General features: G+C 59.0%; 1 protein-coding gene and 1 non-coding gene across 4 annotated transcripts; both read right to left on the reverse strand.

The window, feature by feature from the left end:
* Nucleotides 1-6: 6 nt before the first annotated feature.
* TNPO2 (transportin 2) lies at nucleotides 7-12063 on the reverse strand. 3 transcript variants are annotated; one of them, XM_024767417.1, is made up of 25 exons: nucleotides 11989-12063; nucleotides 10586-10697; nucleotides 9843-9918; nucleotides 9611-9760; nucleotides 8778-8884; nucleotides 8557-8690; nucleotides 8383-8464; nucleotides 8184-8306; nucleotides 7959-8077; nucleotides 6966-7026; nucleotides 6700-6865; nucleotides 6330-6482; nucleotides 4801-5026; nucleotides 4428-4599; nucleotides 3861-3947; nucleotides 3675-3782; nucleotides 3428-3586; nucleotides 2817-2904; nucleotides 2533-2631; nucleotides 1862-1957; nucleotides 1423-1528; nucleotides 1031-1130; nucleotides 877-951; nucleotides 633-760; nucleotides 7-549 (listed from the first exon to the last, which is right to left on the reverse strand). In XM_024767417.1, the coding sequence occupies exons 2-24, from the start codon at nucleotides 10682-10684 to the stop codon at nucleotides 653-655; spliced, it is 2694 nt and encodes an 897-aa protein (XP_024623185.1). In that variant the 5' UTR covers nucleotides 10685-10697; nucleotides 11989-12063; the 3' UTR covers nucleotides 7-549; nucleotides 633-652. The 3 variants fall into 3 exon arrangements, with proteins under 3 accessions (XP_024623185.1, XP_024623183.1, XP_024623184.1); XM_024767415.1 differs by lacking the exon at nucleotides 11989-12063 and having other exon boundaries at nucleotides 10586-11655; XM_024767416.1 differs by lacking the exon at nucleotides 11989-12063 and having other exon boundaries at nucleotides 1423-1498; nucleotides 10586-11654.
* On the reverse strand, nucleotides 4672-4741 carry LOC112414941 (small nucleolar RNA SNORD41). The gene has a single exon (XR_003006239.1). It is a non-coding gene; the product is annotated as a small nucleolar RNA SNORD41 (small nucleolar RNA).
* Nucleotides 12064-12111: the final 48 nt, after the last annotated feature.

Raw genomic sequence — 12111 nt, forward strand, 5'->3', positions numbered from 1 at the left:
AGCTTCTTAAACTCTAGATGCAGGTTACACGGAAGGCCTTACGAGTTAACTCAGGGGTTCACTAATTCTACTGTCTCCATGCAGTCGGGGAAATGGTGGGGCGGCTGGCCCAGCCTGGCTGGCTGCAGCGCCCGCACATGCGTGTAGCCACGTGTGTACGTGTGAGTGTACGTGTCTCTACAAGGACCCCCCTCCCCACCTGCTTTTCCCTTGCCTCATCCTAAGCCGGATTTGGTCGGCCGTGTTGATTCTTCCCTCCCACACGTGGCTGGCCCAAGTAGGCTGCCTGAGGTGACCCCAATTAGAGCAAGGGGCCCTTGCTGCCAAGAAGTCCCACCCCCCTCCCATTTATAGGATGAACGTGGAGGCCCCACCCACCTGCCCACCCGCTGACCGGCCTATGGCCGGGTATGGCAGGTAGATGGACGGGGAGGGCGTCTGGATTTGGGTCCCACTCACTCCTCCCTAACCCCCCTCGACCAGGGCACGGCGACTTCTGGACGCAGCGCGCTCCCCAGCAACCCCTCTGACGACGACGCAGACAGAAACCTGTGAGGAGAGGAGAGGGTCAGGGCCTGCGCCCCTTTGGCTCCCACAACAGTGCCAGCCCTCTCTGCACACGGCCTCCTCACCTGGCAGTCGCAGTACTCATCTAGACCCCGTAGAAGGCAGCTAGCCTCTCCTTAAGCAGCGGCGGGAACTGCTCTGAGAACTGCTGCCAGTTTTCCTCCCCAACTTGATCTTTGAAGCCATGGAGAATCTGCAGCGAGGGAGGGGGTGAGGGGCGCCCCGGAGCGGAGCAAGATGAAGATGAACTCGGTCTCTCCCCACCCTGCCGCCTTCCGAGACTAGATCAGGGCCAAGCGGGAGCCCTACCTTATAAAACATGTCCCGAAGGTCATCCTTCGGGCTCACCCAGGAGGCTACAGCGTCGCAGAAGAAAATAAAGTCCTGAAACGTGACGGATCCCACGTGAGGGGCCGTCCAAGCCCAGCCCCAGCAACTTCCCTCAGAGCCCAGCTGCCCCAACCTGCACAACACCCCCGGGGTTGACGCCTATCATCATGCAGATGCCTCGGAAGGCCGAGTCCTTCTCCTCATTGTCCCTGATGTTCCTGAGGGATGTGCACCTGTGGGGAAGGTAAGCAGTGGGGAATCAGCCAGTGGGCCTGGGGCAGGATGGACATCTGTGGGGGACAGCAGGGAGCAGCGGGCCAGTGGGTGGTGGGGCTGGGATGGGACATGTATCTGTGAGGCGTGGGGGAAGCAGGAGATCAGGGCTCAGTGGGGCTGGGTCGGGCATCCACGGGTGGGCAGGGTAGGGTTGGGTGGGCACAGGTGAGGGACTGGGTCGGGCCTGTCCCACCCTCCCCCCACCACCCAGCCCACCGTACGGCAGGCCCCACACAGGTGGGCACACACCAAGGCCGGATGAACTGCTGCAGCATGGGTGCCACCTCCTGTGGGCACACGTAGCCCAGGCGGCCGATGGTGATGGCTGGAATGGCAGAGGGACTCGTCAGGCGACCTGCAACCCCGAGCGGCCCCGGTACGTGGCAGGGCCTCTAGCACGAGGCACCAGCCCCGCCCCACGGGCCCCAAGAGAATAGCTCCTGCCAGCTCCCTGGGCCCCCAAGCTTGGCCCGGTCAGGGTCTCCTCCCCACCCTGCTTGGGTCTCTCCCAGGTCTCCCCCGAGGCCAACATCTTTCTTAGGCTTCCTCCCATAGCCCCATTCCAGGTCCCTCCAGTCACCCTCCCTGGTTCTTTCCCAAGGCCTCTTGTCAGCTACCCTCCCAGCCAGGATACCCCACCTCCAGGAGGCGGGCAAGGGGGCGGCAAGGGCCCAGGCCTGGGGCCCACCTGTGTTTTCCAGCAACGTCTTGGGCGTGTTGGGCCGGTTAATGATCTCCACCAGGTTGTTGAGGACCATCTGCACGTAGGGCTGCATCTCTGCCCCTGGGGGACAGGCCAGTCAGAGCCCCACACAGCCCACGCCACCCACACTGACCTGAGTTGTATCCAGACACTGGCCAACCAGTGAGGGAGCAAGCAACCTTCTCTGGCTATCTGCTGCCCAGGCTCCATGGCCAACCAGAGACAGACCCACACCCTCCCAACACCAGAAGCTTCCCTGGCGTCACTGCTGGACACCAGGGTGAGACCATACCACCCAGCCTCCCTGTGGGGTTAGGTAGAGAGCAGAGAAGCAGTGACAGTCTCCCAACCAATCCCAGGGGGCCTTTCAGCCAATTGCTTGGAGGGGAGGGAGGTGACAAGTAATCCAATAAGTACAGGCCTCCTGTCCTGTGCCTCTTTGGAAAAGCCAATTACAGATGGCCTTTCAGCCATGTGTCCCCATCTCGGATGAAAATGCGCAGAGGTGTCCCCTTGTCCCTGGCCAATCGGAGCCTTCCTCAAGGAGCACCAGGGCCCTCTAGAGGGAACCTGTCAGTTAGAGCCAGACTCCTGGCCCCAGGCTGGGAACAAGCCAATGGGGAGGGACAGGGCCTGCCTAGCTGTGGGGCACTTACCCATCTGCATGCAGATCTCGCCAATGGCCCAGGTGGCATTGTTGCAGACAGAGATGAACTCGGGGTTCAGGTTGGTGCCCAGGATGGGCATGAACTCAGCTGGCAGGGAGAAAGAAGGGTGCTGAGCAGGAGGGCCAGCCAGGGTAAGCTTCTGACACTTGCGGGGCAGGCCCCGTCAGACAGTACGAATACATCCCAGTGCGGTCACAGTCCTCCCGGGTCATCTCGCCATCACTTGAGGCCAGGGCTGGGGTCATGGGGTAAGGACGAAATGGGGGTCGTACCGATACAGGGCTTGACATGGATGAAGCAGGCTTTGGTGAGGTCTCCCAGGAGGGCGAAGGAGCTCTGCCGGACCTCAGGCATCGAGTCCTGGGGGTTGGAGCAGGGTCAGCGTGGCCGGGCTCCCCTTCCCCCAACCAGCCGGGATCCCAACTAACCCCTCAGAGCAGGGCAGCTAAGGGAACAGGTCCTGGAGCATGACCTGACCCTGCCACTTCCCAGTGCCAAGGCTACAGGCCCCATCTGTACATCTGGGACTCAGGGCATGTGAACAAGAATGCCCAGCTCGGTACCACTACAGAAGAGAGCACCTGGAACTGCTGCCCATCCTCAATACGCTGGGGGGTAGGGGCGTGATACTGGAGGGGCTTGTGCTTTCACATTTCCTATTTTCTACTTTTTAATTTTCTACATTGTTAGGTTTTTCAATGAGATTTTACATGTCTTACTTGAATCACTTTTAAAAATAATTACAAGCTTTTTTTTTTTAATGGGTCCTTTCTCCCTGATGTCCTCAGGGCATAACCAAGGCCCTGAGTCCACCCAAGGCAGCCCACAAAGGCTGCTGGGTGTCACCATTGTCCACTTAGAGGCCCGCGAGGGGCCCACCCACCTGCATGCACTGAAAGAGCAGTGTCATGATGTTGCTGCGGGCTACCAGCTGCTCCACGTGCCCGCCCAGGCCCTCAGCCAGGCCGCTGAGCAGGTCCAGCGCCACGATCATGAAGTCCTTGTCAGGGGCCTCGTACTGCTCAGGGTGCTGGGTGTACATCTGGGCACAGAAGGGGGCAGGCAGGTGAGGGGAGTGGGCCCAGTCTGGGGCAGCAGCAGAGGAGGGGTGGTGCTGGAGGGATGCTCACCATGGCCTGGGCCAGCGTCTTCTGCACCAGGGTAACACAGCGCTGGTAGACGGGCTCACAGTAGGGCAGGAAGCCACTCTGCAGGGCAGTGGCCACTGATGACAGGCACTGGCAAGGAGGAGGGCAGGAGAGGTGAGCTCAGGTGGGTGGGACGGGGCCTCAGGAGAGGGCCTGGAGCTCACCCACCTCCAGCAGAGGGAAGAGGTCCTTGTCTTCATCCTTGAGCTCGTTCCACTTCTGGATCAGCGGAGGCATCAGCTTCTGGATGTATTCCTGGAAGGGGAGCAGGAAGTTGGGGCTCCCTGGGTGTGGGTGGTGGCCTGGGAACCAGCAGGGTTCCCTGTGACTCAGAGGTGCCCGTCATCTGAGCAATGAGGTCTAGGCTCCTCGCTTTGGTTCATGGGGCCCTGCGAGGCCTCGCCATCCAGCCAGACCTCCAGGCCCTTCAAATTTACTCCCTTCTCACCCATCCCGAGCCCCACCCCCACCCCCCTCCTGCCCCTTGGAGCCTGAGTCAGCTCTTCCTGCTTCCTGCAGGCCCCTGAGCTCCCCCGGCACAGCACTTACCACGCTGTCTCATAACTGTCTGTCTCCCCCACTAGACTGGGAACAGGGCGAGGGCTGGGGCCGGGTCTGTCTGTCTGCCTGTCGAGGTCATGGCCACGTCCCTGGCGTGCGACACGGGTCGCCGCCAGGTCACCGGATGCCAAGGGGCACAGGGATCGGGAGGAGGGAGCCGCTGTAGGGTCTCACCGGCTGGTTGAGGTGGTGGCCCACAGAGTCGGCCAGGGTGCCGATGGCATCGTAGAGGATGAGCAGGTTCTTGTGCTGGTACTTGCCAAAGGCAAAAACGAGGGTGTCCAGGATATAGCTGAGGTAAGGGACCAGCTCCGTGCAGGCCTCCTCCTCCAGGGTGGCGAAGGCACTGGAAGGGGGAAGGGGTTTAGCAGGCAGCCACAGGCAGGGCTGGGCTCAGTCGGGTCAGGGAGGGTGCACTCGGGATCAGCCAGTACGAATACGTGAGAAATCAGTACAATGTCAGGGGTCATGAGTATCATCACTTCCCAGAGAGCAGCCAGTGGGGCCAGGTGAGGTGAGGGCTGTGGGGCCAGGGGTCGAGGTTCACCTGCAGGCCGCCTCCTGTACCCTCTTGTTGCCATCCAGGATGCGCTTGAGCAGCTCTGTCATCAGAGGCTTGAGGTGCATGTCAGGGGGCTGGCTGACCACCCAGTGGGCATAGCGGCTCAGGGTCCAGCAGGCGATGGAGCGGACCAGGGCCTTCTTGTCTGATAAGCACTGGATGAGGTGCGGGATCAGCTCTGGCAGGTAGGGCACCATGCCCTGCATGCAGCCTGCAAGGAGCCGGCACAGAGGCAAGGCTGAGCCCAACTGGGCCGGGTCACATCCACCCTCCTGGGGAGAGGATCAGCCGCACCTGACAGATGGGGAAACTGAGGCTTGGAAGTTAAATAACTGGCTCAGAGTCACAGAGCCAGTGAAAGGCAGGATGGGGATGGGAAACGGCATCAGAGCAAGACTTTCCTCTCCATCAGCTCCACCCCATTCCAGGGCTTGTGATGTTTTTATCTGGTCACTAGTTCATTCATAGATGGCCAAGCTGCACACTGACTTGGGCTTTATGGGCAGTAACAACGCAGATGGACAGAAAGGACCTTTCCTTTGAAACCTTTCTTGGATGTTTGTGATTTTTCTTTTTCTACTTTACATCTTCTCTTTTTAAAAACCCTTGACTGTGTCTCTCTTTTCATTACAGAACACAGGTAATAAATAGCACACCCTCTGATAATCCCACGCCATGAGATCTATTTTTACCAGTTTAGGGTCAGTTCCTTGAGATCTTTTCCCATTATATATGCAGAACACTTCACGTAAGTCTATTAAAATACATATGTGCATTGTGTGACGTGTCATGTGTCCTGTTAACATAAGACCCATTACTTATTATATGAGGAAACATTTCCTTAGACAACTTTGAAAAGCTCTCCAGGGTGAGGGCTCCTGCTGCCCTCTCTGCTTGCTCTAGCAGGCCTGGATGCTGAGGGGGTCGTGTGTGCTGCCTGTAACAGTTCTGCAAAGCCCTCTGGTAGTTCACGCTGCGCACCCCACCCCTCGGGACGAGGGGAACCTGGAAACCATGTCAACACAGCACAAGCACACCGTGTGAAGTTTAAGGAAACACCGCTGCACGCTTCTGATTCTGGCAGGCCAGCCCCGCAGCCAGAGCAGGTTTGAGGCCCAGCTTCACTCTGGGTGGCGAGGGAAGTGCCGTTGATTATCTCTGCACCTTAGTTCCCCCATCTAAGAAACCCACCTCCTCAGGTGGTAGTGAGCCCGCAGGACAGGGCTGCCTGCTGTGGGGCAAGCACTGCAGAAGTGCCTGTTTTATTGTTGCTGTTATTATGCTTATGGCCTGTCCATGAGAATTAAGGAGAGAGCTTGCTTTCGGGGGTCCCTTTCAGGCCCACGGGCTGAAGGGAAGATTCAAATCCCAGAGCTGTATGGAGTGGGGTGAGCAGGCCTCTGGAGAGAACCTGGGGATGGCGTCGCCCCCCACAAGCCTGCCTGGGCCAGCCCCAGTCTCGCACCAGCGTGGGGATCAGAGGTCAGGCGCAGCCAGGCTGGCAGGTCACTTACCCTCAGCAATGGCGCCCAGCACCAGGATGCCCGACTCCTTGACCACCCACTCGGGGTGGAAGAGGAGGCCCTTGAGCAGGGGGAGTAGGTGGGGCAGCAGTTCCTCCCGGAAGACGTTAGCCAGGACGTCCAGTGCAGCCTCTGAGCACTTCCCTGGGGTGGGAGGGGAGATGGGGGGGCAGGGGTGGCGGGCTCAGGGAGGCACATCGGGCAGGCCACCAGCCCTCCTCTCTGTGCCCCCCAGGATGAGAGATCATGATTAGAATCTTCATGATTCGCTCCATATAGGCTTCTGATTCCCTCCTGAGCGGGGAGCCCAGGGCTTGCTGCCCCCTACTTCCCCCTTCTCACCCCAGGCCCGGCCACTTACTCAGATTCCAGTCGGACAAAGCATCGTCGTCGTCATCATCCTCTGCATCCTCAGAGCCATCAGGCCGCTCGGCCTCATGGGGCAGCGTCACTGTGCGTGACTTGTGGAAACGCGGCTTGATATCCTGCTCGCTGTCAGGGACGGCCTCGTCCTCCTCCACATCCCCCTGTGGAGCCAGGCAGATGGCTAAGCACCACAGAGGCCCCCATCCCCAGTGCCCCCGCCTTCATCCCCCTGCCTGTGCCTGGTGGTCAGCCCTAACTTACCTTGAGCAGGATAATGTCGATTTCTGAGTACTTCATCCCGTTTACCAGGATAGGGATCAACCTGTTGGAAGAGAGGCTGTTAATCAGGATGCAGGGGCCCCAGAGGGGGCTTACAGCCTGGGGAAGAGAGAAGAAGGGGGGAGGGGAGGAGGTCAGGGAGCCAAGGGGCCGACTGCACATGCTGATCCTGGTTATGCTACACCCACTCATTTCCCTTAGTGGGTACGATCTCAGCCAAGTCTCAGCCACTGTGACTGGGTCAGAGCTGACACTACTCCTAGCTCCACAGGAAGGTTCTGGACCCAGACCCCTGGCCACTCAGTGAATTCCCGACCCCTGAATACACTGAGAAACTTGGAATAGTGCCTGACCCCTAGCACACCATAAAGCAGGGACATGTGGCCCTGTCACCAGGCACTTCCCTAGGATGGGGCCTGGTTAGGGGACCAAACAGGCAGGGCAGCCTGCCCCCTCAGCTGGAGCCCATGCACCTCGGGATCGGAGATTTTGGTTAGAGCCCTCACTGACTCGGGGATAGAAAAGTAATCCAAGTTGGTCAAGGAGGATCAGCCCTAGGACTTTTGCGGAGATACTGGTTGAGAGAGAATTTCTTTACTCTGAGGCTCCTGAGCTGGAAGGCTGCAGAAGGCCACAGTACTACCACGAGGGAAGGCTGTGCCTGAGAACAAAGCCAACATAGAGGAAGTAGATCTGAGACCAGACAGGCGCCTTTCACATCCTTTGAGCACCTGGATCCAGCTATGCCTAAAGCCTCTGTTGAGTCTTCACTTTTTTCCACCTATAACTTAACCTAATTTTTAAGTCATTAAAGCTACATACTTACCGTTTGCAAAATAAACGTGCACAGGAATAAAAGTAAGCCGAGATACAAGATGTGGACTGAGGCTAGCGCAGGAGCTGACCAGAAGGAAAGGCACAGGCATGGCAAGGGGTGGAGGCTGGGGTGGGACAGAGGGCAGAAGCAGCACTCACTGGACCAGGTGGGAGGCCAGGACTTCCTTGCAGATGGGCTGCTCGGCCAGTGTCAGCCAGAACTCGCAGGCCTCAAGGGCCACGTTCTCATCATGGTCCTGGGTCCTCTGCAGCATGTACTGGGGTGGGATGGGAGAAAGGCTAAGGCTTGGCCCGGCCAGGGGTGGCTCCCCACCTGCCTCCCACCCCTCAGCGCACACGCGGGCTGGCCCTGGCCAGGCACACCTGGATAATGCTGTGCATGTGGGGGATGAGCCTGTCGATCCGCACTTCCAGCAGCATCACCAGTGCACGGCACACGTTCTTCCGCACCTCAGGGTCATCATCCACGGCCAGGGCGAACAGATGCTGCAGGGAAGCCGGGGTCAGCTGTGGCTGGGCCCTCGGCCCTCCCCCTGCTCCCCTCCCCAGCCCAGTGGCCCACCTCGATGAAGGTGTCGATGTTGTCCATCAGTGCCTGGGCCCGGTCCATGATAAACTGATTCACACAGGCGATGGCATGGGACCTGGCAGGGGGCAGGCGCACATGGGTCACTCCTGACCCCACCCGTCCCCCCTGCTCCAGGCCCCCTGCAGACCCCTGGGGAGCCGCACCCACCGGATCTTGGGGCTGCAGTGCTTGAAGAACTGTAGGAACTTGGGAATCATGATGTTGAGGGGCCTGTTGAGGGCATCGCTGTCCAGAAGTTCGGATGAGTCTTCGCAGATCTTCTGCAGGGCTCCGAAGGCTCCCTGAGTGGAGGGGAGCAGGCACGTGGGTGTGGGTCCCGGTCTGCCCCAGCTCCCGCTTAGGCAGGCAGACCATGGCTCGTCCCCTACCTCACAAGTGTTGTAATCCTCCGAGTTGAGTAGGTTGCACAGCTGGGGCAGCAGCTCGGGCCACATCTGCAGCTCGCCCTTGGAAGCGATGGTGGTGATGAGAATGCCTGGGGCGGCCAGGAAAGGACGCTGCCTCAGGCTGGGTGCGGGCCTGCCTGGCGCCCCAGCCCTCCTTGCTGCGCACTCACTCCAGACACACGCTTTCTGTGCGCTACCGCCTGTAACCCTACACACTCTTTGAGATCCTCTTGAGTCTTACTGTGAGCCAGCCCTGTTTCAGGCCCTGGGATGCAGCACAGAACTAAACACAAAATCCCTGCCCTTAGGACCTGACTATCTAGTGAGGGAGGCTGTGAGGTAAAGATAAATCAGCAAAAGACCTGGGTGGCTAGATGCCAAGAGATAAGGGAGGAAATAAAGCAGAGAAGATGGCTAGCAAGTGCTGAGGATGAGGGTAGCAATTTTTAATTGAGTGGCTAGAGAAGGCCTTACTAGGTGACACCTTGATATCTGAGCAAAGACCTGAGGAGGTGAGGGAGAAGCCATCTAGGTTCTGTTCTCAGAAGTGAGAACAGCTGTTTCAGGAGGGAATGGTTCAGAGCATGGACCTGACCTAGTCACTTCTGAGCTCTGCTACTTGCCAGGCAAATCCCTTAACATCTATGTGCCTCAGTTTTCTCATCTGTAAAATGGCAGTAATAACAGTACTACACTACCATCCACGGTGCTGGAACATTCTGTGAATCAATATCCTTAACACACTGAGAAGTTTCTTGGCCAGGAGTGACAGCTCAGGGCATCATCACAGGCTGACTCCCGCTGCACCCTCTTACCTATGGTGGCCCGGATAAGCGAGGAGGCATCGCCGATGTTGTTGAGACATTCCTGTTTGATGAAGTCGGCCACAGGTGGTGGAAAGCTCTGGTAGTGTGCCTTCACGTTGTTCTTGAGGATGAGGCCACTGAGAGAGCGAGTTGGCTCATCTGGGGGAAGAGGGCTGAGGCTCAGGGAACCACAAGGGAGAAAGTGGGGTCAGGCTTGTGTGGAGGGACACCAAGGGCATACCTTCCGACTTGAGTCTGGTCAGGACGAATATCAGGTAGTTGTTGAAGTCGGGAAACTGGTTCAGTTGTTTGAGTTTCTGCTAGGTTGTTAAGGGTCTTGGGTGACAGAGGTCTTCCCCAGGCAGAGCCCCCTTACTGCCATATAGCTGATACTACTTCTGACTATGGGGACGAGGCAACCAGCTCCTGGAACCCCACCTGTCAACCCCCATGCCCAGAATAACACAGCATTTCAGGCACATGAGATTCATACAGCGGGTGGGGGAGCATGCCTGAGCTTCCCACCACTCCTGAAGATCTGGCCAGAGCAGGAGAGGGTTAGCAAACTCAGCTCTCTCTGAAGTTGGCAGCTCCACTCACTAGCAATCCAATGTGGCATGGTTTTTTTTTTTTTTTTTAAAAAGAAGGGAACTCACACTTTCAAGTGAAACTTGCTAATGGTTTAAATCATTTAAAAGTTTAACTTACAGCATTTTAAATGACCAATGAAAAAAGGAAATTTTACCCATGAAACTCAACTAAAGCCAAGCACCACCTAAAAGTGCCCCCTTCTCCTGGCAGGCCACATTTCCTCTGGGAATGGGAGCCAATAATCCTAATCCTTAATTCTCTGCCAAGGCCTGCTCCTGCTCCTGCCACAGCAGAAAGAGTCTAAGAATTAGGGAGTAGACCCCTTCCTCTCTGGCCTTCAGGAGCTGCAGATGTCTGCCCCGTCCCCCCAGACCCGGAAGGAAGGAAGGATACATCCTGCACGATGCGCTGCGTGGCTGTGTTGGGCGACTGCGAGTCTTTGAGCAGCTGCAGGACCTGCTGCAGGCCCTGCTCGTCTGGCTGCCAGTCCATGGTGCAAGGTGAACTGCGGGGGTAGGGGCCAGGATCAGCGCTGGATCCCAGGGACTCCGTGTGAGTCCCGGGCTGAGCCCCCGCAGAGGTGGTGGCGGCGGTAGCAGGGCGGGAGCGTCCTCGGCGGACAGAGGGAGGCCGCCGATCCACGCCCGCCCAAGTGCGGGGTCCCCGCCAGCTGCGCCATCCACGGCCGCGCAGTCGCGGGCTCGGGAGCGCGGGCGCGGGTATGTGGAAGCGGGCCATGCGAGGTGGCGACGGGACCCGGCGGATCCTCATCCCACCCAACACTGGGCCTTCAGCCCACCGCGGCCCATGCCGCCGCCCTCGGCTCCGGGCCCTAAGACTTCCACTTCCCTCGAAGCTGCTAGGCGAGGGCCCAGCCACCTCCCCATCCAGGGGCCCTGCCCCAGAACACGACAGCGCCCCAGCCCCCGTGGTCTCTCCCGTGCCGGCACGCAGTCCAGCGATTCCCCTTAATCAGACCCAAAGCAGCCTCCAGACAGGTCCCTGATGCCTCTCCGCAGGAGAGTCAACCAAGCCCACCTATCCGGCGACAGAAGGCCCCTGGACGGGTCCCTGTCGCTTCCTCAATCAGGTCTGGCAAAGCCTCCCCCCACAGCGCTCCAACCCCCCGCCCCAGTCAGCATTAACTCCTGCTAACGGGTCACTGCTGCTTCCCCCAATCAAGTTCGACCAAGCCTCCCACCACCTCGAACCAAAAACCCTCTTCGTCCGATCCCTGCGGCTACCCCCAATTAGACCTGGCCGAACACTCCCCGGGGCATTTCCTCCAACTGATCCCAGCGACGCCTCGCATTCAGACCCAGAAAAGCCCTCTAGGCCGAAGTCTGAAGCCCTTTCCCTATCAGGGTCCAACAAGCACCCCCCCAACTTTTCAATGCGGCCTCCCCCAACCAGACCCAACCATGCCCCACCGAAACAGCCCCCTACACACACCCGATCCTCGCGACGTCCCCCAATCAGTCCCTAAGCAGTCCCCATACGATTTCCCCAATCAGAGCCCCTCCAGCCCGATCCCAGACGCCCCACTGGCCCGATTCTCGCGGCACCGGGACCTGGCCCGGTTCCGAGGCCCCACCCCCTAAGCCCGGCTCGGTTCCCCCCTCCCCCGCCCCGGCCCATCCTCTCTGCCTCCTCAATCGGGCCCAACCGGGTTCTCGGCCTTTCTCGGTCAGGCGCGGCCCCGACGCCCGGGCCGCGCGCCGCGCAGGCCTGAAGCCCTGCGGGGGTCGACGCAAGCCGGGGCCCAGCCGGTTAGGGTCCGGGTGAGGCTCACTTACCCGGCCTCGGGCAGCAGCAGCGGGGCCTTAAGCCGCGGCTTCTCCTGAGACTCGCGAGGAAGGAGGGAGGCAAAGACAGGGAGCAAAAAAAAAAAAAAAAAAAAAAAAAAAAAACACAGAAGG

This window comes from Neophocaena asiaeorientalis, unplaced genomic scaffold (genome assembly GCF_003031525.2).
Source record: "Neophocaena asiaeorientalis asiaeorientalis breed wild unplaced genomic scaffold, Neophocaena_asiaeorientalis_V1.1 scaffold87, whole genome shotgun sequence".
Taxonomy (NCBI): Eukaryota; Metazoa; Chordata; class Mammalia; order Artiodactyla; family Phocoenidae; genus Neophocaena; species Neophocaena asiaeorientalis.